The sequence below is a fragment of the Bubalus bubalis genome, chromosome 2, assembly GCF_019923935.1.
Source record: "Bubalus bubalis isolate 160015118507 breed Murrah chromosome 2, NDDB_SH_1, whole genome shotgun sequence".
Classification (NCBI taxonomy): domain Eukaryota; kingdom Metazoa; phylum Chordata; class Mammalia; order Artiodactyla; family Bovidae; genus Bubalus; species Bubalus bubalis.
Genome location: NC_059158.1, coordinates 171,322,997 through 171,348,338, shown reverse-complemented (window position 1 = coordinate 171,348,338; position 25,342 = coordinate 171,322,997). Strand labels below are relative to the sequence as shown.

Sequence of the window (25,342 nt, the reverse complement as noted above, 5' to 3'; positions counted from 1 at the left end):
AAGATATACTTTGTGAACAGTAAGCACAACAGAGCTGAAATTGCTGTATTATTATCAGCCAGAGAAAACATACCAGGAACATTACTGGAGACAAAGACGTTTCCTAATGATAAAGGGGTCAACACTGCGACGATACAACAATCACAAATACGTGTGATTCAAACAAAAGAACTTCAAAACAGATGAAGCAAAACTGACAGAATGGAAAGGGAAAATAGGCAAGAATACAATTATAATCGGCGATTTCTATAGTCCTCTCTTAGTAACTGGTAGAAAAGTAGACAGAAAGATCAGTAAGGACATAAGACTAGTTCCTGGCATAAAAGAGGTGCCTGATAAACACCTGTAAACTAGATGAGTTTTCACTAAATAAGTTTTTGAAAGATTCCCAAAGTTTGATCAACTCGGATGAAGCAGGAGAACACAGCCCGCTATTCGACACCACTGGCTGAGCACAGACTACACACACCAGGCCTCCGCTCAGACTTGGCACAGACATTCCGCCACCCCTGACAACACTGCTGTCTGCTTGGTAGAAATAAAAACTAGGTTTCTGAAGTTAACACCTGAGGGTAAACCCTGGTAAGGGGAGGGCAGTAGGAGACTCAGACTGAAAAAGGCAGCTGGCTTTTCCCATCTGGTAAGGCTTAGGTGGTAACAGATGTCAATTTAGATCGCTAAAACTCTAAATGGAAGGAACTTCTTTCTTGTTTATTGTCAAGTCTTGTGTGTGTGTGTGAAACCACAAAGTTATTTTGTTTGTATATGAAAGCTACCTTAAAAGGGTTTGTTCTGAGATAAATCTGACTATGGTGGACTGTTGCAGACACCAACTCCCCTAAGGCCAGCAGGCATACTCCCTTGCAAGAGGACCGGTGGCTTCGGCCCTCACCTTCTTAGAGCCTGGCAATGACAGTGCTGTGAGGATGCCCAGCACATTCATTGGAGGAGGGGGCCTGGCCCTGCACCAGCCTATGGGTGAGACCACTTTGACCTTCCTGCCCGCCTGACCTCCAGCCAACTGCAGACACAGCATGGAGTCCGGGTGAAACCACAGACAACCTGCCCAGTTAGCCCACAGAATCGGAAGGAAAAGACTGTTGTTTTTTTTTTAAGTCATTAAGATTTGGGGTGGTTTTATCAATTAGCAAAGGCTAACGGGACCTGTCACAAATATAACTGAGCCAACAGTTCAGACTCAGTGTGTGTCCCACTGTATGATTCCCTTTACATAAGTGTCAACAACAGGGCAAGAACTCAAGGTGGGGCTCCTGAGATGCAGAGGGTGGTGGGTTACACAGGTGTGTGCCTTTGGGCCAGGTGAACGTGCCTGTGTCCACTCTTTTGGGTGATTCTCGGCAGAGAGGAGCTATCAGAGCTCCTGTGGGCATCTGCCCTGTGGGCATCTGCCCTGTCGGCATCCCTCTCTGACAGCCAGTATGTGCCACGTGCCGTGCGAGGTGCCGAGGGTGCCCTGGAGAACAAAGCTGACACTGTCCCTGCCCCAGGGGCACTTACAGTTCACTGGTGGAGAATAAAAGGCAGTGCAAATAAACAGCAGCTAAAAGAAGACGAATCCATCATGAAAGGTAATATCAAAATAAAAGCCCAAGAGTAGCCACAATCAGCTCTTGCCTGGAAAATCCCATGGATGGAGGAGCCTGATAGGCTTCAGTCCATGGGGTCGCTAAGAGTCGGACACGGCTGAGCGACTTCACTTTCATGCACTGGAGAAGGAAATGGCAACCCACTCCAGTGTTCTTGCCTGGAGAATCCCAGGGACGGCGGTGCCTGGTGGGCTGCCATCTATGGGGTCGCACAGAGTCGGACACGACTGAATCGACTTAGCAGCAGCAGCAGCCACAATCAGAGGCAACAAAGGCTGCATAACTAAATCCCTGTAGTGTGTCTCCCACATACCACATAGCAATGTTAACTTCTACTTTGCTTCTGCTTTTTTCTATTTCAAGTGAGTTCCCTCTGTTTTTTCCTTTCAAACATGTGACTTAATGTCTGTCTACTCTTAGCAGTAGATCATAAGTTGAATATGCCACGCCTAACCACAGCTTCAAGAGTATCTGTCCATTTCGTAGTTCTTATTCTATAAAACTGAATATGACACGTTGCTCATTTCGCTCACTACTAACAGAAAACTGCTTCTATTTCTATGTTTTACATCACAGACATATTTAATATTTTATATCACTTATGTGGCACACAGAATTTAGACACAAACTGGCTGAATTTGAGTCAAACAGCTCCTGAGCCCTTACAACTAAATGACAGTGATACAAGCAAGGGCCTCGGTTACTACCTGGAGAACCGATGTCTTGAATTCGAAAGTTAGAAGGGATGGCAGTTCATGTACTGTTTTTCCTCTAGTCACATTCCCAGGCCTAGGACACTGTGTCATCTTTGAATGCCTAACTGAAAGTGACTTGATTAGGTAAGTAGAAACAAATTAAATAAAAATTTTTAAATAATGCAGAATGCACTTAAGTATAAGGATTTAACAAATAGGTCAAAATTAGAAATATATATGTCTCACTACATAAGATGTACTATTTCAAAAATCTGTGATAACAGGAAAAAAGCCATGCACTGCTTTGGTATTTGTTAAAAAAAAAAAATAGATAAGAGAAAAAAATTTCTTGTAGAGTACTGGTTGGCCTTTTCTGCATCTGTTTCCATGGCAACAGATGGTGGACAAATAGGGTTTGTAAATGCCTTGGAATCAAGAGGTGTCTCAGAGCCCTCACCTTGTTTTGAGCCAGCTGATGTCTATTTCCATAGAAACCAGAGTGGAAACGAGGGCAGCAGCCATGAGTCAGCCTGTTGGGTGGTTTGTCCCCGCCAAGGTATGAGAGCATGGGAGCCGTGTTACAGAAGTTAACGAATTTAGAACCAGAAAAAAGCAAAAATCTTAATTGGGAAACACTGGTTTCTTTATTGACTTGGTTAAGTAATGGAAAGGCCCTGCAAGTAACACAGACATAAAACAGACGTTTCTTTGCTAATTAGGTAGCAGGGACTTAAACTCCCATTTGCACCAGGCCAAGCAAGTGAATCACAGAGGGCGATCCATCAGAGGTGATTCACCGAGAGCAGCTGATTCTCTGAACGTGGACTCTGAAGCAGCTTCAGGTGGGTCAACCATCTCATAGGTTGTGCATAAAGGTGGCCAGACAAAAAGGGCTTCCCTTGTAGCTCAGTTGGTAAAGAATCTGACTACAATGCAGGAGACCCAGGTTCAATACCTGGATCGGGAAGATCCCCTGGAGAAGGAAATGGCAACCCACTCCAGTATTCTTGCCTGGAGAATCCCATGGACAGAGGAGCCTGGCGGGCTACAGTCCATGGGGTCGCAAGAGTTGGACACGACTTAGCGACTAAACCACCACCACCAGAGAGAAAGGAGTTCACGGCCCAAGCACTCAAGATGTCTCTCTCTGTGGAACACAAGGTCACTCGAAGGAAGTCTGGTCAAAAACTGACTGGTTCTAGACCCCACCACTTTCTCGTTCCAGCCAGATCATGGTAAGGGCCTCCCACAGAAAATCAAGTTCCCCTAACACATGGTATATCCTACACCCCTAAGGCTGTGTGCCCCATTGTCGTTAAATGCATCACCACCCTTCTGGCTATCTAGGGTCCAGGTTCCCAGCCTTCAGTTCCTAATGACATACCAACTCCTGCCAGTTTCACCTCCAGGAGCACCCCCCAACCCCTGAAAACATCGTCTCCCAGCCATAAGCCAAGTCAGCACCACTCCCCTTGCAGCTCCCCTCTGCAGCATCACACAGCAGAGGAGAGCGGGCGCATAGGCTCTCACCCCAGCCTTGGTTTACCCTTTTTCTTATATTTTGTTCAGTGGGAATGATCTCCACCATTCTGTCCTCCAGGTCGTTTATCCATTCTTCTGCCTCAGGTATTCCGATACTGATTCCTTCTAGTGTATTATTCATCTCTGTCTGTTTGTTCTTTAGTTCCTGTAGGTCTTTGGCAAACATTTCTTGCATCTTCTCCACTGCTTTCCTGAGATCCTAGATGATCGTCACTATCATTAGCAGGTTGATATTAGATTCTATCATTCTATCATTAAATTCTATCAATAGAATCATTCTGAATTCTGTTTCTGGAAGGTGGCCTATTTCCACTTCATTTAGTTGCTTTTCGGGGGTTTTATCTTGTTCCTTCATCTGGGACATAGCTTTCTGCTTTTTCATCCTGATTAACTTCCTATAATGTGATTTTTGTTCTAGCTGCTGTGGGAGTGTGGTTCTTCTTGCTTCTTCTGTCTGCCCTCTGATGGAGGAGGCTAAGAGGCTTCAGTAAGCTGATGGGAAGGACTGGCAGTGGGAAAAACTGCTCTGGTGGGCAGTGCCTTGCTCAGTGAAGCTTTAATCCAATCATCTGCTGATGGTTGGGGTTGTGCTCCCTCCCAGTTAGTTGTCTGGCCTGAGGTGACCCAGCCCTGGGGGAGGACCCAGCCCAACCTCCAAGAGAGCTCACGCCAAGGGGAACCTTCCAGGACTGCTGCTGCTGCCAGTGCCCCCATCCCTGTGGTAACTCCCTGCCGACCCACGCCTACGCAGGAGACCCTCCAACACCAGCAGGTGGTTCTGGTTCAGTCTCCTATGGGGTTGGGAATCCCCAGGGAATCTGTCCCTGAAGGCCAGCAGGATTTGCTTATAGGACTTCCTCAGGACTGGGGGAAACACAGACTCCAGTCTTGGAGGGCACAAACAAAATCCTGTGCATACCAAGGCCCAGAGGAAAGGAGCAGTGACCCCACAGAAGAGTGAAAGTGAAAGCCGCTCAGTCGTGTCCGACTCTTGGAGACCCTGTGGACTGTACAGTCCATGGAATTCTCCAGGCCAGAACACTGGAGTGGGTAGCCGTCCCCTCCTCCAGGGGATCTTCCCAACCCAGGGATCGAAGCCAGGTCTCCCGCATTGCAGGTGGATTCTTTGCCGTCTGAGCCACCAGGGAAGTCCATTCAGATGATACTGGGTTTTAAGTAAATCTAAGCTTTCAGTGGAAACAGTGTCAGACTTTATTTTGGGGGGCTCCAAAATCACTGCAGATGGTGACTGCAGCCATGAAATTAAAAAACGCTTACTCCTTGGAAAAAAAGTTATGACCAACCTAGATAGCATATTCAAAAGCAGAGACATTACTTTGCCAACAAAGGTCCGTCTAGTCAAGGCTATGGTTTTTCCAGTGGTCATGTACGGATGTGAGAGTTGGACTGTGAAGAAAGCTGAGCGCCAAAGAGTTGATGCTTTTGAACCGTGGTGTTGGAGAAGACTCTTGAGAGTCCCTTGGACTGCAAGGAGACCCAACCAGTCCATTCTGAAGGAGACCAGCCCTGGGATTTCTTTGGAAGGAATGATGCTGAAGCTGAAACTCCAGTACTTTGGCCACCTCAATATGAAGAGTTGACTCATTGGAAAAGACTCTGATGCTGGGAGGGATTGGGGGCAGGAGAAGAAGGGGACGACAGAGGATGAGATGGCTGGATGGCATCACCGACTCGATGGACCTGAGTCTCAGTGAACTCTGGGAGTTGGTGATGGACAGGGAGGCCTGGCGTGCTGCAATTCATGGGGTCGCAAAGAGTTGGACACGACTGAGCAACTGAACTGAACTGAATCTCCTGTTAATTTGAACGCACACCAGATCAGCCTTCCTATAGCACAGCTCTGTTCACACCCTTCCCAGGCTGACAAATAGAAATTTCAGTTCAGTTCAGTCGCTCAGTTGTGTTCGACTCTTTGCGACCCCATGGACTGCAGTACACCAGGCCTCCCTGTCCAACACCAACTCCCAGAGTTACTCAAACTCATGTCCATTGAGTCGGTGATGCCATCCAACCATCTCATCCTCTGTCATCCCCTTCTCCTCCCGCCTTCAATCAAACTTAGGGCTTCACAAATTTCTGTAGACTTGCTCAGCCATACATATACACCTACACATACATATACATATATCCATTCCCCCCCAAACCCCCTTCCATCCAGGTTGCCACATAACATTGAACAGAGTTCTCTGTGCTATACAATAGGTCCTTGATTATCCATTTTGAATATAGCAGTGTGTACATGACCTCCCCAAACTTCCTAACTATCCTTTCCCACACACCCGCCCCCCTGCCCCCACCTTCAACCATAAGAGGACAATTGCTTTCTGATCTGTTAGCCTAGCTGAAGCTCACACCTTCTATTAAAACACTGCATTTTAAAACATCTGAGGCCATATCCTTCTGTAAGGCTCCTCTATGGCACATCGCTTCCACCAGAGCCAGAGTACAAGGCATGCCAGAAACACCAGGACTTAACCTGTTCTCTGCAGCCAGGCATGGCAGGGGCTGAAGCTGATAACATCACCATCATCACAACGAGAGCCAACATTCACCAAGGCCCTCCAGTATCTCAGGAACTGGGCCAGGGGTTTTGATGTGATTCCTTAGTGACATCAGAACATACTGGGATTTTTATAAAAGCCACTGATTCTGCTCTGCTGCTTGAGCCTGGTCTTTCTTTGGATATTAACGTTTCTCCCCACGTGCTTGTATTGGTAAAATGCATCTAAAGAGAGTATCAGTTGAAAATTAGTGATATAAAAACATTTTTTTAAGGAATAAGACCTAGTTTTCTGCTTTCTGCACTGATGCTTTAGGAAGTACGATTAAAAAAGAAAAAGTCTCACTTTCCTTATGTCACATCAGTCACATGGGATGGTCTCTGGGTTTGGGTTAACAGCATTGGACCCCCCTCCCACCCTCACCTGGCCAGCTTCACTTACTCAGGAGCACACAAGCATATGCCATGGACCAGGTAGAATGGGTAGGGGGAAAAAGAAATGATAAAACAAAACTAATTCCAGTCCCTAGGACAAGATAAAAACTCTTCTGATCTATATTATGAAGTCAGAATAAATTTTAATAACCAAACACATAAAAATTGTAAACCCACGGTTCTCAAAGTGTGGTCTGGGGACCCTTCAAAAGCCTCAAGATGCTTTCAGGAGGTTTATAAAGTCTATACTACGTTCATAATATAATGTTTTTATATATCACATAAACTATACTTACATATTACCATTTATAAAATATAAAATAATACATGTCTATTTTAATAGTAATACTGTTGGCCGTTTTCACTCTCATTCTCTTATGATACAGAGAGGTTTTCTGGAGGCTACATGACATATGATGATATTACTCTGACAGTAAATTGTATGTTTGTTTGAGTATTCTTGTGTTTTCTAGAAACTTCTAAGGTTTGGGGAATAGATACGTGCCTTTTCATAACTAAGTTTGTTTCTAGTACTTTTACTGTGCTTGTACTAGCTATCTTTGGTTATATTTACTATAACTGATATAACTTCATCATTACCCAATACATCTTTATTTTGAAATTATGAGGTCTTTCCTGCTCCTATGCAGGAACAGACTAGAAGTATGTACTGTTTTATGTTGCAATGTGTTATGTGCGTGCATGCTCAGTCACTTGAGACATGTCTGACTCTTTGGAACCCCCATGGACTGTAGCCCACTAGGCTCCTCTGTCCATAGGATTCTCCAGGCAAGAGTACTGGAGTGGGTTGCCATGCCCTCCTCCAGGGGATCTTCCCAACCCAGGGGTCGAACCTGTACCTCCTGCACTGGCAGGCGGACTCTTTACCAATGAGCTGCCAGTGAAGCCCCATGTTGCAACAGTATTCTTATAAGTTTTCAAAAGATTTTTTAATTTTAAAATTTCTCTCTAAAACTTATTTCAAAATTTAACATTTATTTTAACAGAAAATCTGATTATAAAACCTTTTTGCTACACTTTTAAGGATGGATCATTGGCTTAAAAAAGGATGATCAGGGGACTCAATTTCTCAACCCACAGCTGCACCATTTATATGGAAAAAATGCTGAAAAAAATGAAACTGACTTATCAAAGACTTCTCTGACTCATAGAAGGGAGGAAACTATTCCAGAGAAGTTGGCAAAACTGCAAATAAAAAACAGAATTATGATGGAAGCTATCTTTCCTTCAGTTTTAAAGATGTCAATAATTTACCTTATTGGATCTTAGGTGACAGGACACCTTTGTACAGTATTATGAAGCTTGTGAAGGTGAGGTGTAATTTTGAGACCAATCATTCAGAGTCTAACGAAAAAGAATTTAAATATTTTAAACACAGGTATGATTGAGTTCTTTAAAAGCGAAAAATCAAAAATATGTTAGCGCTTCCCAGACTAGAAATTTAAAAGCCACTGAAGTTGCATTATGGGCAAACAGGAATTGCCTGTATTATTTGTTTTCTGTAAATCTAAAATTATCCCCACTCCCAAATAAAATTATTTAAAAAATAAAGACACTGAAGACCTTAAAGGGTAAGTTATTACATGACTTTGGTCCAAGAAAAATACACAATAGCCTTGTAGAGCTAATACTACTGAATGCCTGCTGGATGGAAAGTTTCCAAAATAAATTATAGCACACTACTTTCCAATGAGTTTGAGCAAACTCCAAGAGTTGGTGATGGACAGGGAAGCCTGGCATGCTGTAGTCCGCGGGGTCGCAAAGAGCTGGACATGACTGATCGACTGAACTGAACTGAGCTTTCCAATGAAACAGTAGCTTGTCAAATTAAAGATTTAGCTGCAAACATGAACGCTGGGTTAATATCTCATCTGCAGAGGTATGCCTGGACTTGCTATGGGGCTTGTACTCATCCAGTATCAACAGTAACTAGTCTTTAAAGATCTTTTATGGAAATGCTTGGCAACAAAACACAAGTGGTGCGGGCTGAAGTACCATACTGAATGCCTTTATTGATTTTTATGGTTTATGCTGGTATTTGAGCTTACGGTACAAAACCAACAGGAGGGTAAAACCACAAGTGCGACAGCATCCATCAGCGCATTGCTAACAAGCTCTAGTAGTACTCACTGCGTTCTCCATGACCACCACAGATAGGCAGACTTATGGATGAATAACAGAAAAATGATTGGGAGATAGATAGATAAAAGAAAGATGACAGCCTTTCATCTAAGAAGTCCTCAATGAAGCAGCAAGAATTAATTTGATTAAAATCCTGATTTTCATGACCCATTTTTTAACATTCTGTGTAACAAAAGGATGCACGTGATCATTATCTTGAGCAAAAGCATTTGTGAAGTTATTTGCGTTGCAAGCTGAACTACCACTTTGTTCAAAGAACATCACTTTTACTCAAAAGAATGACAGAAGAATTATGTTATTCAGACTTGGGTATTTGGTAGACATTTTCCCCCAAATTAATGAGGTGAACCTGTCACCTCAAGGAAAACAATGGATGGGTATTAGTTATCAGTAATAAAAAATGAACTCTCAAGAGAAAACAAGAATTTTTAAAAAACTTATACCTGCTACAGTAAGCTTGTTAGCTTCCCAAAACCTAAAGATTTTCTGATGACATCAGTGGTGATATTAATTAATGCAATTCGGAGGGATGTTTTATAATAAAATACAGCAATGATTGGAAGAACTGCAAAATGCAAAACCATTATTTCCCCAATTATCAATGCATGAAAATACAAAATCAGGCCTCGTTAAAAGAACAACTGAAAGTGCAAGAGGCACTTGTAAAGTTCTTATAAAGTAAGAGCTTTGGAAAATCCATTCTCCATAAGAGCAAGAACACTGGCAAAAACTGTCAAAATCAATTTCTTCAGAACTCTGAAAATCAATCAAAGGCTTGTGGTAATCTGAGGAGTGTTTATTCAAGGAAAAAAAAAAAATCCTGACTCTTAATAAGAACAGCAAACGGGGACTTCCCTAGTGGTCCAGTGGTTAAGAATCCACCTTGCAAGGCAGGAGACTTGGGTTTGGTTGGTCCCTGGTCGGGGAACTAAGATCCCACATGCTGTGCAGCAGCTAAGCCCACGTGCCACAACTAGAGCGTCCATGCTTCGCAAGGGAAGATTCTGCATGACCTAACGAAGCTCCTATGTGTTACAACTAAGACCCGACACAGCCACAGCCAAATAAATAAATAAATAATAAGCAGCAAATGTTGTGGCATTTAAACTTGACCTCTTCCTCTCACTCCCACTCCACCTCTCTGAAAACCACCAGCTCTTCAATCAAAGAGAAAACCAGCATCCACGCAGTCACTGGAGCAAGCAGACAGGTTCTGAGCTCCCAAAAACCTCACTCTCAGAGGACTGTCATTATTTGACCTGTCTGGCAATTTCCTGGAAACCCTCCTGACGGAACTTATCCTTTTTTATCCCAAGAGTTCACTTGGAGCCAACAGCATTGTCCTCACAGGCTCTGTTGAAAACATATTCTTGAGTAATCAGTGGGTGAAGAAAACCACAAGAAAGAGTAAAAAATATTTTGAGATGAATGAAAATGAAAGCACAACCTTCCAAAATTTATGAGATGCAGCAAAACAGTACTCAGAGGCAAATTCATAGCTCCCTATATTAGATGTATTTAATGCCTAGATTAAAAAAGAAGAAAAATCTCAAATGAACAAGCTAACTTTTTACCTTAAGAAACCAGAAAAAGAAGAGCAGAAGGGAAGAAGTAATGAACATTAGAGCAGAGATAGAGAAGAGAAAAACAACAGAGAAAAAACAAAAGTTGTTTCTTGTAGAGATCACCAAAACTGACAAACCTTTAGCTAGACTGACTGTACAGTCAGCTTGGGCCACCATCATAAATTACCACAGACTGAGTGGCTTAACCAACAGAAATTCATTTCTCATAGTTCTGGAGGCTAAGAAGTCCAAGATGAAGGTGCAGGCTGATTCACTTCTGATGAAGGCTCTCCTCTCGACTTGCAGACAGCTGCTTTCTCTCTGTAATCTCACATGGTGGTGAAAGAGAGACAGAAACAGGGCTCTGAAGTACTTCTTTATAAGGACACTAATTCTACCAGATCACAGTCCCACCCGCATGATTTCACTTAACCTTAATTACCTCCTTTTGGGCCCTATATTCAAATAGAGCCACACTGAGGGTTTGGGCTTCAACAAATGAATTTGAGGAGACACAATTCAGTCCATAGCACTGACTAAGAAAAAGACTCAGATTAGTAAAATCAGGAATGAGAGGTGGAATACTACTGACTGACCTTACAGAAATTAAAAGGATCATTAGGAAATACTATGAACAAGCATACCCCAACAAATTGATGTCTTAGATGAAATGGAAAAATTCCTAGAAGGACACAAATTATAGAAACTGGCTCAAGAATAAATAAAAATATGAATAGACATGTAATAAGTAAAAAAGATCAGATTAGTAATAAAAAACTACCCACAGAGAAAAGCCCAGGCTACCAAGAAATAACATAAACTCTGCACAAACTCTTCCAAAAACAGAAGAGGAGGGAACACTTTCCAACTCATATATGAGGCCAGTATTACCCTGATATCAAAACTACATGAGGATAGCACAAGAGAAGTCAAACTATAGACTAAAATCTATTATGAATATAGACACATAATTCCTCAACAAAATACTAGCAAATCAAATCCAGCACATATGAAAGGTATTATAAATCATGAAGAAGCAGGATTTATTTCAGAAGTAAACCAGTCAATGTCATATACCAGTCAATGTAATGCAAGAAAACTCCCTCACATGGTCATCTTAACTGATGTAGAGAAGGCATTTGACAAAATTCAACACTTAAAAGTTGGAAAAGGTGGGAGCTTTATCAACCTGATGATGAATATCTATGAAGAACCCATAGCTAGACTCATACTGAACAGTGAAAGACAGAAAACGTTCCCCCTAAGATAAGAAAAAGGCAAGGGGTCCACTCTCACCACTTCTATTCAACACTATACTAGAAATTTTAGAGAGGGCAATTAGGCAAGAAAAAGATACAAAAGACATTTAGACTAGAAAAAAGATGTGAAATTATCTCTATTCATAGATGACATGATGTTGTAAACAGAAGAGCCTAAGGAATTCATCACAAAGCTAAACAAAAACCAAAAACTTTTAGAGCTAATAAATGAGTTCAGTAAGCATGCAGGACACAGGGTCGAAACACTAAAATCAGTTGTGTTTCTATAAACTAGCAATGAACAACCACAAAATAAGATAAACAAAATGCAAAATAGATGAACAGATTTTAATTAACAGAATAAAAAAGATGACTTGATATGGTTCTCGATTCCACACTGTGACTCACCTTTAATAAATGATCACTTGTCTAGTTCTAAAGTAGTATCAAAGAAAAATATTTCTATCCCAACCCTTTCAACTACATAAATGTATGAGGCTGGATTTTCTTCATATCCCTTGATCAAAACAACATATTGCCCCAGAGGTGGATTTGAGAACCTAATTATTTTCTTATCCAGACATTAAAGAGATTCATAAAAATAAAATACAATGCTACTCTTCTTTTTTTTTTTTAACTTTTTATTTCAAATTGGAGTATAGCCAATTAACAATGCTGTGATAGATTCAGGTGCTCAGCAGAGTTTTATTTTGTTTTTCAAATTGTTACTTCCTGGTTGTGCCACGTGTCATGTGGGATCTTAGTTCCGCAATTAGGGATCGAACCAGCACCCTCTACATTGGAAGCACAGAGTCTTAATTACTGAACAGCCACAGAATTTCCAAAATACAATGCTACCCTTCTTAACAGTTATTTGCTTTTGATAATAATTCTTTGTTACAATGACATGTAACGGGTTTATTATTGTCATTTTAAAATTAGTACATTTTATCGGTTTTAAGTTCTAATTTAGCAAACATCCATAGGCAAAATAAACATAAAAGATTTTTGCAATATTCAATGGTTTAAAGAATATAAAAATGTCCTAAGAGTGAAACTTTGATAATAGTTATTTCAAACCTACATACATATGTATTTTTCTCTTATATGTATAAAATAATTAATAATTTAAATTTTAAATGAAAAGGGAATTCTCCGGCAATCCAGGGGTTAGGACTCTGTGCCAATGCAGGGGTTGTGGGTTCAATCCCTACTGAGGGAATTAAGATCCCATAAGCTGCATAAGCATAGCCAAAAAAAGAAAAGAAAAGAAAGAAAAAATAAATTATTAGAAGAAAATCTAGGAAACTACATATGAAATTTAGGGTTAATGGAAACCTTAATCAGGATAGAAAACCCAGAGGCTATCATAGAAAAAGCTAAGATATTTATCTTAAAAAAAATTTTGGGGGGGGGCTTCCCTGGTGGTACAGTGGATAAGAATCCGCCTGCCAATGCAGGGGACACAGGTTTGAACCCTGGCTGGGGAAGATTCCACAAGCCATGGAGCAACTAAGCCCATGAACCACAAGTACTGAAGCCATCACACCCAGGGCCTGTGCCCCGCAACAAGAGAAGCCTCTGCAACAAAACACTGCAACTAGGGAAAGCCTGCATGCAGCAATGAATGCCCAGCACAGCTAAAAATAGTACACTCAATCATTAAAAAGGTTGTTTTTTAAGATTTATGACAAAAGAAGTTATAAAAATATGTCAAAAGGTAAAAGATACATTTTTAAATATTTGCAACCAAGGTGAAGAAGGATCAATATCTATAATATACAGAGAATCCATATGAGCTGACCTGGAAAGACAAATGCAATTTTAAAAATAGAGAAAGGACAGAAATGGGAAAATACAGCATAGCAAATCCAAATATCCACTCTGATAAACATAAAGACACTCAAACTCACTAGTCATGGGATGCAAAATTAAAATAATGAGATAGCTAGCACCTTACCACCATTATCCTTTAAGTGTTAGTCCCTCAGATGTTTCCAGCTTTTTGGGAGCCTGTGGACTGTAGCCTGCCAGGCTCCTCTGTCCATGGAGTTCTCCGGGCAAGAATACTGGAGTGGGTAGCCATTCCCTTCTCCAGGGGAATTTTCCCAACCCAGGGATTGAATCTGGGTCTCCTGCATTGCAGGCAGATTCTTTACCATCTAATCCACCAGAGAAGCCACCATTAAATTAGCAAAAATACAAAGAGTCATGACACCTACCCACTGGAGGGAAATGGAAGAAAAGCCTCCTCTCCTGCTCTGCTAGCGAAATCTGAATTGTTACAGCCTTTCTAAAAAGCTTCCCTGGTAGCTCAGACAGTAAAGAGTCTGTCTGCAGTGTGGGAGACCCAGGTTTGATCCCTGGGTTGGGAAGATCCCCTGGAAAAGGAAATGGCAAACCCACTCCAGTATTCTTGCCTGGAAAATCCCATGGATGGAGAAGGTTGGCATGCTACCATCCATGGGGTTGCAAAGAGTCGGACACAACTGAGTGACTTCACTTTCTTTCTTTCTAAAAAGCAATTTAGAAAAATGTATTATGATTAAAACACACATACACTTCAACCCAGCAAAAAACCCCATGTAAATAAAAAAGGATATATTTACAAAAATGTTAACTGAGGTATTGTTTGAAGTAGCAAGTATTGGGAAGACTGCACGAGTTCACAGCATTAAAAAGAATCAGTTGTGGTGCTGGCTGGCTTAGAGGGATTTCCAAAAGATATCAACAAGGGAAAAAGGCGACCCTGAGGATGCGTGTGCTTGTATTTCTGTGTTATCTCATTGTGTAAAACAAATACTGACAAAAACACACATGAACACGTGTACCTGTATGTGTGTACTTTCTGTGTGTATCTTATAAGCAAAGTGCGAAAGCATACACACACACATGGGTTTCGGGGGGATGTCGATGTGCGCTGGGGAAAGGCAAGGACAAAGCTCACGCTGTCTCCCCTGGAAGATGCCTTTCCTACTTTCCTGACCACATCCTTCTCTTCAGCAGTCCATTCCACCTACCCGTCACCCTCGGCGAGGCAAAGCCCTGTCAAGACAGCCACTTTCCAGTTTTCTCTGAGTACTTAGAATTTCTGTAACACTTCCTGGTTCTACCACATTCATGAACCTATGAGTGTTTATTTATTCTCTATTACTTGCTGACTGTTTATATATATAAATATATATGTGTGTGTGTGTTTATATATGACTTCCCTGGTGGCTTAGAGAGTAAAGCGTCTGCCTACAATGCGGGAGACCTGTGTTCAATCCCTGGGTTGGGAAGATCTCCTGGAGAAGGAAATGGCAACCCACTCCAGTATTCTTGCCTGGAAAATCCCATGGATGGAGAAGCCTGGTAGGCTACAGTCCATGGGTCACAAAGACTCGGACACGACTGTTTATATATATATATATCTCACAGGAGACAAAATCTTGTAGTGGTTAACAGCATGGACTGTCAAGTCAAACCACCTGGGTTGATTCCTGGCTCCATCACTTAACTCATCAGCTGTGTGAACCGGGCAAGTGACATATTCTCTCTGTTTCCTCAAATGTGAAATGGAACAGTAACAGTACTTATCACGGGGTTGTTGTGAGGAGTAAATGAGTGAATAGTGCCAAGACAGGCACCCAGAGCACTGGTGAGGATACACAAGCTATTATCAGGGTCTTTATTATCTCACCTATCTAGATTTTAGAATATACAGAACTATACAACAAAGGTCTTAATGATTCGGATAACCATGATGTGGTCACTGACCTAGAGCCAGACATCCTGGAGTGTGATGTCAAGTGGGCCTTAGGAAGCATTGCTATGAACAAAGCTAGTGGAGGTGACGAAATTCCAGCTGAGCTATTTCAAATTCTAAAAGATGATGCTGTGAAAGTGCTGCACTCAATATGCCAGCAAATTTGGGAAACTTAGCAGTGGCCACCAGAGAAGGCAATGGCACCCCACTCCAGTATTCTTGCCTGGAAAATCCCATGGATGGAGGAGCCTGGTAGGCTGCAGTCCATGGGGTCGCTAAGAGTCGGACACGACTGAGGGACTTCACTTTCACTTTTCACTTTCATGCATTGGAGAAGGAAATGGCAACCCACTCCAGTGTTCTTGCCTGGAGAATCCCAGGGACGGGGGAGCCTGGTGGGCTGCCATCTATGGGGTCACACAGAGTCAGACACGACTGAAGTGACTTAGCATAGCATAGCATAGCAGTGGCCACAGGACTGGAAAAGGTGTTCATTCCAATCACAAAGAAAGGCAATCCCAAAGAATGTTCAAACTACCACACAATTGCGCTCATCTCACACGTTAGCAAGGTCATGCTCAAAATCCTTCAAGCTAGGCTTCAATAATACGTGAACCAAGAACTTCCAGATGTTCAAGCTGGATTTAGAGAACGCAGAGGAACCGGAGATCAAATTGTCAACATCCGTTGGACCATAGAAAAAGCAAGAGAATTACAGAAAAACATCTACATCTGCTTTATTCACTATGCTAAAGCCTTTGACTGTGTGGATCACAACAAACTGTGGAAGATTCTTAAAGAGATGGGAATACCAGACCCACTTGACCTGCCTCCTGAGAAACCTGTATGCAGGTCAAGAAGCAACAGTCAGTACTGGATATGGAACAATGAACTGGTTCAAAATTGGGAAAGGAGTATGTCAAGGCTGTACATTGTCATCCTGCTTATTTAACTTCTATGCAGAGTACTTCATGCAAAATGCCTGGCTGGATGACTCATAAGCTGGAATCAAGATTGCTGGGAGAAATATCAACAACCTCAGACATGCAGATGATACCACTCTAAAAACAGAAAGTGAAGAGGAACTCAAGAGCCTCTTGATGAGGGTGAAACACCAGAGTGAAAAAGCTGGCTTAAAACTCAACATTCAAAAAACTAAGATCATGGCATCCGGTCCCATCATTTCATGGCAAACAGATGAGGGAAAAGTGGAAACAGTGAGAGATTTTATTTTCTTGGGCTCCAAAATCACTGTGGATAGTGACTGCAGCCACAAAATTAATAAACATTTGCTCCTTGGAAGAAAAGCTATGACAAACATAGTGAAAGTGAAAATGTTAATCTCCCATCCAAGTACTAACCCGGCACTCATGACTGCTTAGCTTCTGAAATTAGACTAGACTGGGCAAGTTCAGGGTGGTACGTATGGCTGTCGCTCAGCTGTGTTCCACTTTTTGGAACCCTGTGGACTGTGGCCTGCCTGGCTCCTCTGTCCATGGAATTCTCCAGGCAAGAATACTGGAATGGGTAGCCATTCTCCTTACTTCAGGGGATCTTCCTACCAAGGGATCAAACCTGCATCTCCTGTATTGCAGGCAGAGTCTTTACTGTCTGAGCTCCCAGGGACCTAGACAGCATATTAAAAAGCAGAGACATTACTTTGCCAACAAAGGTCTGTATAGTCAAAGCTAAGGTTTTTCCAGTAGTCATGTATGAATGTGAGAGCTGGACCATAAAGAAGGGCAAGTGCTGAAGAATTGATGCTTTTGAATTGTGGTGTTGGAGAAGACTCTTGAGAGTTCCTTGGACAGCAGGTAGATCCAACCAGTCAATCCTAAAGGAGATCAGTCCTGAATATTCATTGGAAGGACTGATGCTGAAGCTGAAGCTCCACTACTTTGTCCACCTGATGTGAAAAGCCGACTTACTGGACAAGACCCTGGTACTGGGAAAGATTGAGGGCAGGAGGAGAAAGGGGTGACAGAGGATGAGATGGTTGGATGGCATCATCAACTCAATGGACATGAGTTTGAGCAAACTCTGGGAGATAGTGAAGGATAGGGAAGCCTGGTGTGCTGCAGTCCATGGGGTCATGAAGAGTCAGACACGACTGAGCGACTGGACAGCAACCATCTAGATTTCAAACTCTTGGAGGCATTTAAAACCATAGATCCCCTTTTAAATTTCTTTTGGATCTTTTCCCCATTACTTCCTGGAATAATGTTATTTTAAGGCCCTGCAATATTAGTATTTGTGGTACATGTGTCTCTTTCAATTCTGGTTTCCTTGGGGTAAATGCCCAGCAGTGGGATTGCTGGGTCATAAGGTAGTTCTATTCCCAGTTTTTTAAGGAATCTCCACACTGTTCTCAAGAGTGGCTGTACCAGTTTGCATTTCCACCAACAGTGTAAGAGGGTTCCCTTTTCTCCACACCCTCTCCAGCATTTATTGTTTGTAGACTTTTTGATGATGGCCGTTCTGACCAGTGTGAGGAGATACCTCATTGTGGTTTTGATTTGCATTTCTCTAATAATGAGTGATGTTGAGCATCTTTTCATGTACACAGTGGAGTATTACTCAGCTATGAAGAGGAACCCACTGGAGTCAGTTCTAGTGAGGCAGATGAACCTGGAGCCTGTTATACAGGGTGAAGTAATTCATAAGGAGAAAGACAAATACTGTATATTAATGCATATATATTAACACATATAGTTATGACCAACCTAGATAGCATATTCAAAAGCAGAGACATTACTTTGCCAACAAAGGTTCGTCTAGTCAAGGCTATGGTTTTTCCTGTGGTCATGTATGGATGTGAGAGTTGGACTGTGAAGAAGGCTGAGCGCTGAAGAATTGATGCTTTTGAACTTTGGTGTTGGAGAAGACTCTTGAGAGTCCCTTGGACTGTAAGGAGATCCAACCATTCCATCCTAAAGGAGATCAGCCCTGGGTGTTCATTGGAAGGAATGATGCTAAAGCTGAAACTCCAGTACTTTGGCCACCTCATGCGAAGAGTTGACTCATTGGAAAAGACTCTGATGCTGGGAGGGATTGGGGGCAGGGGGAGAAGGGGACGACAGAGGATGAGATGGCTGGATGGCATCACTGACTCAATGGACATGAGTCTCAGTGAACTCTGTCCGGGAGTTGGTGATGGACAGGGAGGCCTGGCGTGCTGCGATTCATGGGGTCGCAAAGAGTCGGACACGACTAAGCAACTGATCTGATCTGATGGAATTTAGAAAGACAGTACTGACGATCCTACATGCAGGGCAGCAAGGAAGATACAGATGTAGAAGACAGACTTTTGAACTCAGCAGGAGAAGGCAGGGGTGGGAGAATAGCATTTGCAAGAATAGCATTGAGACACATACATTACCATATGTAAAATAAATGACCAGTGCCAGTTCGATGCATGAAACAGGGCACGGAAAGCCAGTGCTCTGGGACAACCGGGAGGTGGGGGGAGGTCAAAATGGGGGGAACACATATATACCTGCAGCTGATTCATGTTGATGTATGGCAAAAACCATCACAATATTGCAGGTAATTATCCTCCAATTAAAATAAATAATTAAAAATATTAATATCTGTGGAATAAACAAGTTAATGGCTTTTAGATCTGAGATGCCTGTTGAGAAAGAAACTGCTGAGCACATGATTGTCACTTTCATGGCAACCAGCAAGTAAATGTTCATGGCTGATCTAACCTGGTCTTTCAATCTATTTTGTTAAGAGGGAACAATATTTATCTTAAAATCAATCTTCTGGATTAGCACAGAAAGGCCTTTCATCTCCACTTACAAAGCCACGGAGGAGCTAGACACAAGGAACTCACCTCAAACTGTAAGAAAACCTGAGCCTTTTGTGGTGAGAAGACTGGAATCAGGGCTCCTAATGATTCATATGGGGCTGCCCTGGTGGCTCCGTGGTAAAGAATCTGCCTGCCAATGCAGGAGACGCAGGTTTGATCCCTGCGTCAGGAAGATCCCCTGGAGTAGGAAATGGCAACCCACTCCACTATTCTTGCCTGGGAAATCCCATGGACAGAGGAGCCTGGCGGGCTATGGTCCATGGAGTCAAAAAAAGAGTCCAGCATGACTTAGCACCTAAACAACAACAAAGATTCACCCTTTGGGAACATATTATATATGTTCAACATAAAATAAATTGTATTAGATAATAACACATTTCTTCAAGCACTAGGTGAAATACATTGGAATCCTTAAACAGTAGTTGCCATCTGTCCAGTCTCTTGTCCGTACTACTCAAGCTTATCTAGTGATAGTTTTTCTCCTCTGGAGCTTTAAATGAGCCAAGAAGAGTGTAGACAATTTTGAAAATAATGGAAACACCTGTTCTTCTGATGCCACCCTTTCTCCTCTCACCACTCTCTTGTTCAACCTTTCCCTCTCAAATGAATCCTTCCCAATGGCATTTTAACATGCTTGGATATTTCCCAAATGAAAACACAACAAAAATGCCCTGTTCAGCCACCATCCAACTCTCTTCCCCTGCTCACAGCCAACTCAGTGGAAAGAGCTGTATTATTACTTATTCGCTCCATTCTCTCACGTCCCACTTGCTCCGCAACTATTCAGTTTGGCTTTTGCCCCATTAAGTCTTCACAAATGCTCAGCAACTGACCTCTGTCCATTAACTCCAGGTGCCTTTTTCACTCCTCACCTCACGTGGTGAGCCTGCTCATCTGGGCCTCTCTTCTCCTCTCATCCACACTTCCTCATCCCCGGCCCTCACCCGGGAAACACTCAGTGTCAACAAAGAGGGTGTAACTTCCACACCTTTCTGCTATGTGTATATACACAGATATATAATTCATCAGGATGTGTGTTTATAAGTTTGCTTTTCTGAAGTTGACTCAGACTCATACGTTACTTTGCAATTTCCGTTTTCCACTTGACGTCACAGCCTAGACAGTCTGTACTTTACTCAAGTTAAAAAGCTTTTTATGTTGGTATGTAAATGTATATATATTCAGACATAACTAAATAAGTGCTAATACACCAGGGCAAGTAATTATATTTTTAGAAATTAGAAAAATCAGATTATGCACGTGGGGATCCTTGAGAGTCTCCAGCAGGGCAGACTAGCGGCCAAAGTCACAAAGGCACAGATTTCAGCTCAGTGTCAGACGAGGCAGCCATGATCCACCCCAGCCTTCAGCCCCTCCTAGAGCCATTTTACCTTTAGAGGCACTGACAGCTACCTGAAAACAGTCTTCGTTATCTGTGTTTGGGGTTTAAATAATTTTGCCATCTCCTTCAAAGTCATCACCTTGGGAAGTGACAGCCACATTCCAACAACAGTGTGACTTGCACAGATGCTTTTTGGAGATTTTTCTTTAGTCTAAGCACCCTTCACTTTCTCCCAACCACACACCCCACTTAAAAAAATAACATCTGGCCTTGGGGGAAGCTGAGTGAAATACAGACCTGCTCATTCCTCTTCAGGTCATCCTGGCTAATCCTTCACGGTGAGAGTCAGGACCAAGGGGGAGGATAAGCCCAGAATATGCTGACTTGAGCTCATACCAAGACAATGGTCCATCTGGGTGAATGAAACTGACTGTGTGGCCTGCAAAGCTAAAATATTCACAAGTTTCCTCTTTCTAGAAAAGGTCTGCTGATGCCTGTTCTAAACCAGATTTTACTGCCATCAACTCCGTGTGACCTGAGGCTGGCCTCCTGCCTTATCTGGATGCACCTTTGAAAGGAAGGGGCCTGGAGAAGGTGCTGGCCCGGCCGCCAGAACTGCAGGGAGCAGAGGCACCCACTGGCGCCACCTACAGCCCGTTAGGAAAATGGCAGGCAGGAGGCTGGCTGCAGTGGGACACTCGCTAACAGGTCTGTCCCCAGCTTTGGTGGAGCCGCCCTCTTAGGTTGAGGGCTCTTAAATGAATCTCCCCCAACTAATGCCATCAATGAACAAAAAACCTCGCCTTTACACACCTTTTAAATGGGCAGCCCAAAACTCCAAATAGCAATACATCTTCCAGCATTCACTTCAGGAATAAATGTGCCCCACAAAATAGAAGAAAAGCACTTATTTCCACAGAGAACTTATTACCACATCTGGCTTTTTAGTTCTGAAGGAAAAATAATGAAAAAGCTCTGCAGCTCATGAGTCACCATTCTCACTCATACCACTTCACAAGGCACGCTCAGACTCCTGAACCTTCATGCTCTAAAAAACACAGGTGAGCAGACCTCACAGGCTGAGGAAACCCACAACAAAGGAATGCAAACGACTGGGCCAAGGGGTTTGTCTGCCGGCTCTGAACCAGTTCTCCCTGGGCCAAGGTTCCCGCCCATGAGGGAGACAGGGCAGACTCTCACCCCTTCAGAGCAAAAAACCTGGCTCAAGACCTGTCATCTTTCAACCCCCCATCAACCCCAGTGCTGTAGAGAGTGGCATCTCCATGTTGAATGCAGCGAACCCACCAAGGCAAGGCCGATAGTCTCCAAATGCGCCACCCCCAAGTCCCCCCGCCCTGCCCGTTGTGTGGGTGGGGTCTAACTGCTGCTCCCTGTGTGGGCTGGTCATCCTGCGCCCGGAGCAGCAGTGATGTTCTGAGACCGCTGAGCCCACATAAGGGCTGGAAGCTTCCACTTTTTTCCCCTTGGAGCCCAGTCCCCAACCAATATGGAAGTCCAGGCTGGACAACTGAGGGATTAGAGGCCACATGGAGAGGGAATGTGGAGGACACGATGCCAGCTTGGACACCTGGATACAGCTACCAGACACCCCAAGAGAGACCACCCCCCTGAGCTCTAGCTGACCCACAGAATCATGAGAAGTAACGTAGCAGGGACTGAAATCTCCATTTCCAGGCTAACTTTTCAAGGCAAAGAAAAGGCTCAGCAGAGTTGGCCCAAGCTTTCTATGTGGTGTGAAAAGCCTCCAACTTACTTCATCATCTTCATCTTCATCATCATCAGATTCAAGAACACCATCCAGTAGCTCTTCTTCAAAGGGAAAAAAAAGTCAATGAATAACTATAACCACAGTTGGGAGCCTGGGTCAACAAAATCCTTCAACTACTGCAGAGATGTGTAAATACCCTTCTGAGAGTTACTGTTGTTTTAGTCTCTCAGTCATGTCTGACACTTTTGTGATCCCATGAACTGTAGCCCACCAGACTCCTCTGTCCATGGGATTTCCCAGGCAAGAATACTGGAGTGGGTAGCCATTTCCTACTCCAGGGGATCTTCCTGATCCTGGGATCAAACCCGAATCTCCTGCATCGCAGGTGGATTCTTTACCACTGAGCCACCTGGGAAGCTCCTCTTGAGAGTTAGGTTACAGCAAAACAATCCTGTTCCTGGTACCATTTCAGCATAGTTTGATATCATGTTAAGCAGTTATAAATATCTCTCTCCATTTTTGTCAGAACACACTAGTCGTGGCATGAGAAAAATTAAAGCCAACATATAAGAAAGTAGACTAGTATCAATATTATTGCTAAGCATTATTCTAGATGGTGTCACACATGCGATTTGACTTAATCTTCAGTAGAGTTTGTTGACTTTTATCCATTTTATAGCACAGAGCAAACAGAGGCATGGAGGATAAAAGACACATTAAGGTAACATTCCCAGTAAGTGAGAGTTGAGATTCAAACTACATCTATTTCTAAATCCCACCATTTTCCACAGAGGGCAGGCTAGTGGTCACGGCAGGCTGAGCTCCTGAAGGCTCCCGTGGTTCACTGTTGCTTATTCACTAAGTCATGTCCGACTCGTGGCAACCCCCTGGCATGCAGCCCACCAGGCTCCTCTGTTCACAGGATTCTCCAGGCAAGAATACCGGAGGGGGTTGCCATTTTCTTCTCCAGGGGATCCTCCCAAACCAGGGACTGAACTTGCATCACCTGCATTGCAGGTGGCTTCTTTACTGCTGAGCCGCCAGGGAAGCCCTGCTATTAATTTCCCCTTGAGGATGGACCCTGGACTGGATGAAAACTCTCTAGCTCTCCCTCTTCTAGGTTTCAGCACAATGCTTACAGATTCATTCTGACTTGATGCCTATGACACGTATCCTAAGTTATTTGTGTGTGTGTTTCTGATCCTCCACCCAAATGTTCAATGATTTTTCTAATTTGGTAATAAAGTAGCAGACTCCTGGGTGATCCTCTCTGGGGTCCTTCCACTGCCTGATGGATACAGAACAGCTTCTGTGCTTGAGACGAAAAAGAACTACTGTAGGCCCTCTATTTAAACTGGAATTTCCAGACCTGCGCAGGTAGATCCCAAGTTTGTCCAAAATACACAAGGTTGTAAGGCTTTAGCTCCATCTACGATAACTTCCTGCCAAAGCGCATCCCTTACAGAACAGTAGACTGACCCCTCCTCCTCACATCCATTAGCATGCTGGTCCAAGGGCTAGCTCTGTGTTAGAAAAAGAGGTGCTTCTTGGCCAGGGAGACAAGACACTACGCTTCTTGGCTGCCCGGGAAGAGAATATTGAAAAGGACACAGAAGTGTGTCTTGACAAAAATCAGCCCTGAAGAAGGTTCCCAACCAGAACCTGACCCTGACCCTGCAGAGGACCCCTGGCCTGGGAGGGAGGTCTCAGTCAGTGACCACAGAGCAGACAGGCAACAACTTCTCCAGCATTCCCCCACCTTCCCAAACTGTTGCAGACCCAGAGAATGTTAGGGAGCAACCTCGGCTCCCTTTTATTTATTATTACTTTTATTATTTATATTTTTATATTTTATTATTTATATATTATTATTTTATTTATAAAAAATCATTTTATGATTATTTTTCAACATGCCTGCCTAGCAGAATGGAAGTCAGAAATACAGCAACTGCAGAACATATAGTTCTATTTTTTGCTCACCTGAACTTGGGATGAATCTAGCTTGCCATAATGACCAAAGGGGAGGAGGTCTGAATGGAAACGGGCCCCCCAGCCTGAAGACAGCAGAGGTTTAACCTTACCAGCTGCTCTCCCAACCTCCTCCTGTTGCTGGGGAGCCCTCTAACCTCCTCCTGTGCCTCCTCACTTCTGTGTCCGTCCAAGGGAGGGAGGCGCCACCTTGTCTGCATATGGGAATCGCCTAGGAGTTTTAAACACTGTTTCTCCCCCGGGGCTCCCCCAGAGGTTCTGATTTAATTGCCATGGGGTGCTGCCTTGGGGGTTTTAAGAACCAGGTGACTGCCTGGTTCAGCCTTGGCTGTGAACCCAGGAGAGCCATCTGTGGCGTCCTCCGGGGAAGGACTTTGGGCATCTCCCTTGGCCTTGGTCAAACTTGGCCCTGGGGTTACAGCAGGGAACAGGTGATTCATTTCTTACCTCCACTCAAGTAAGAAACAGGATCTATGCACCTGGATGTTCAGTGATGGGATGAGGGCGTGTAGAAAAGATGTAAGTGACAAACTTGGCCCAGGACCTAAGCAGCACCAGGTGCCTCTGGCACGTGTACCAGTCAGGATCAAGGCATCAGGAAGCCACAGAAAGAGCTAAGAGATTCCCCACCACCTGGTCCCATCCAAGGCTTCCTTTCTTGCTTATGGGATTCGGGTGGGTGGTCGCAGTAATGAAAGAAAGGAAGAAATATTGTCCAGGGTTGTTGGTTGGCAACATGTATTCTTCTGGAGTGGATACACATGGGAGGATGTGTTCACTTTCCACAATGGTTCTGGAAAACCTGGCATCTTTTTTCACTATCTGACCCTTGGGCCCCATTTTATTATGGTTCATTGACTTGAGAACAGCTACCGTACTGAGCCAGGGGAAATACAGTAATTAGGAGGGGGAGGCCCACACAAAGAGAACTTC

The 25,342-nt window shown here is 43.4% G+C and overlaps 1 protein-coding gene and 1 long non-coding RNA gene across 11 annotated transcripts in view; one reads left to right on the top strand and one right to left on the bottom strand.

Annotated features, from left to right (window-relative positions):
- The window catches only part of ARMC9 (armadillo repeat containing 9), a 181,017-nt gene that overhangs the window by 67,264 nt on the left and 88,411 nt on the right, over window positions 1-25,342 (bottom strand). For all 10 annotated transcript variants that reach the window (XM_044937950.2, XM_025278457.3, XM_025278454.3 and 7 more), the window contains exon 19: window positions 22,466-22,521. In XM_044937950.2, the coding sequence (XP_044793885.2) occupies window positions 22,466-22,521 (56 nt within the window). The remainder of the gene's footprint in view (window positions 1-22,465; window positions 22,522-25,342) is intronic.
- LOC123332200 lies at window positions 1,460-4,385 on the top strand. Its single transcript, XR_006548982.1, has 3 exons — window positions 1,460-1,589; window positions 3,022-3,144; window positions 4,263-4,385. It is a non-coding gene; the product is annotated as an uncharacterized LOC123332200 (long non-coding RNA).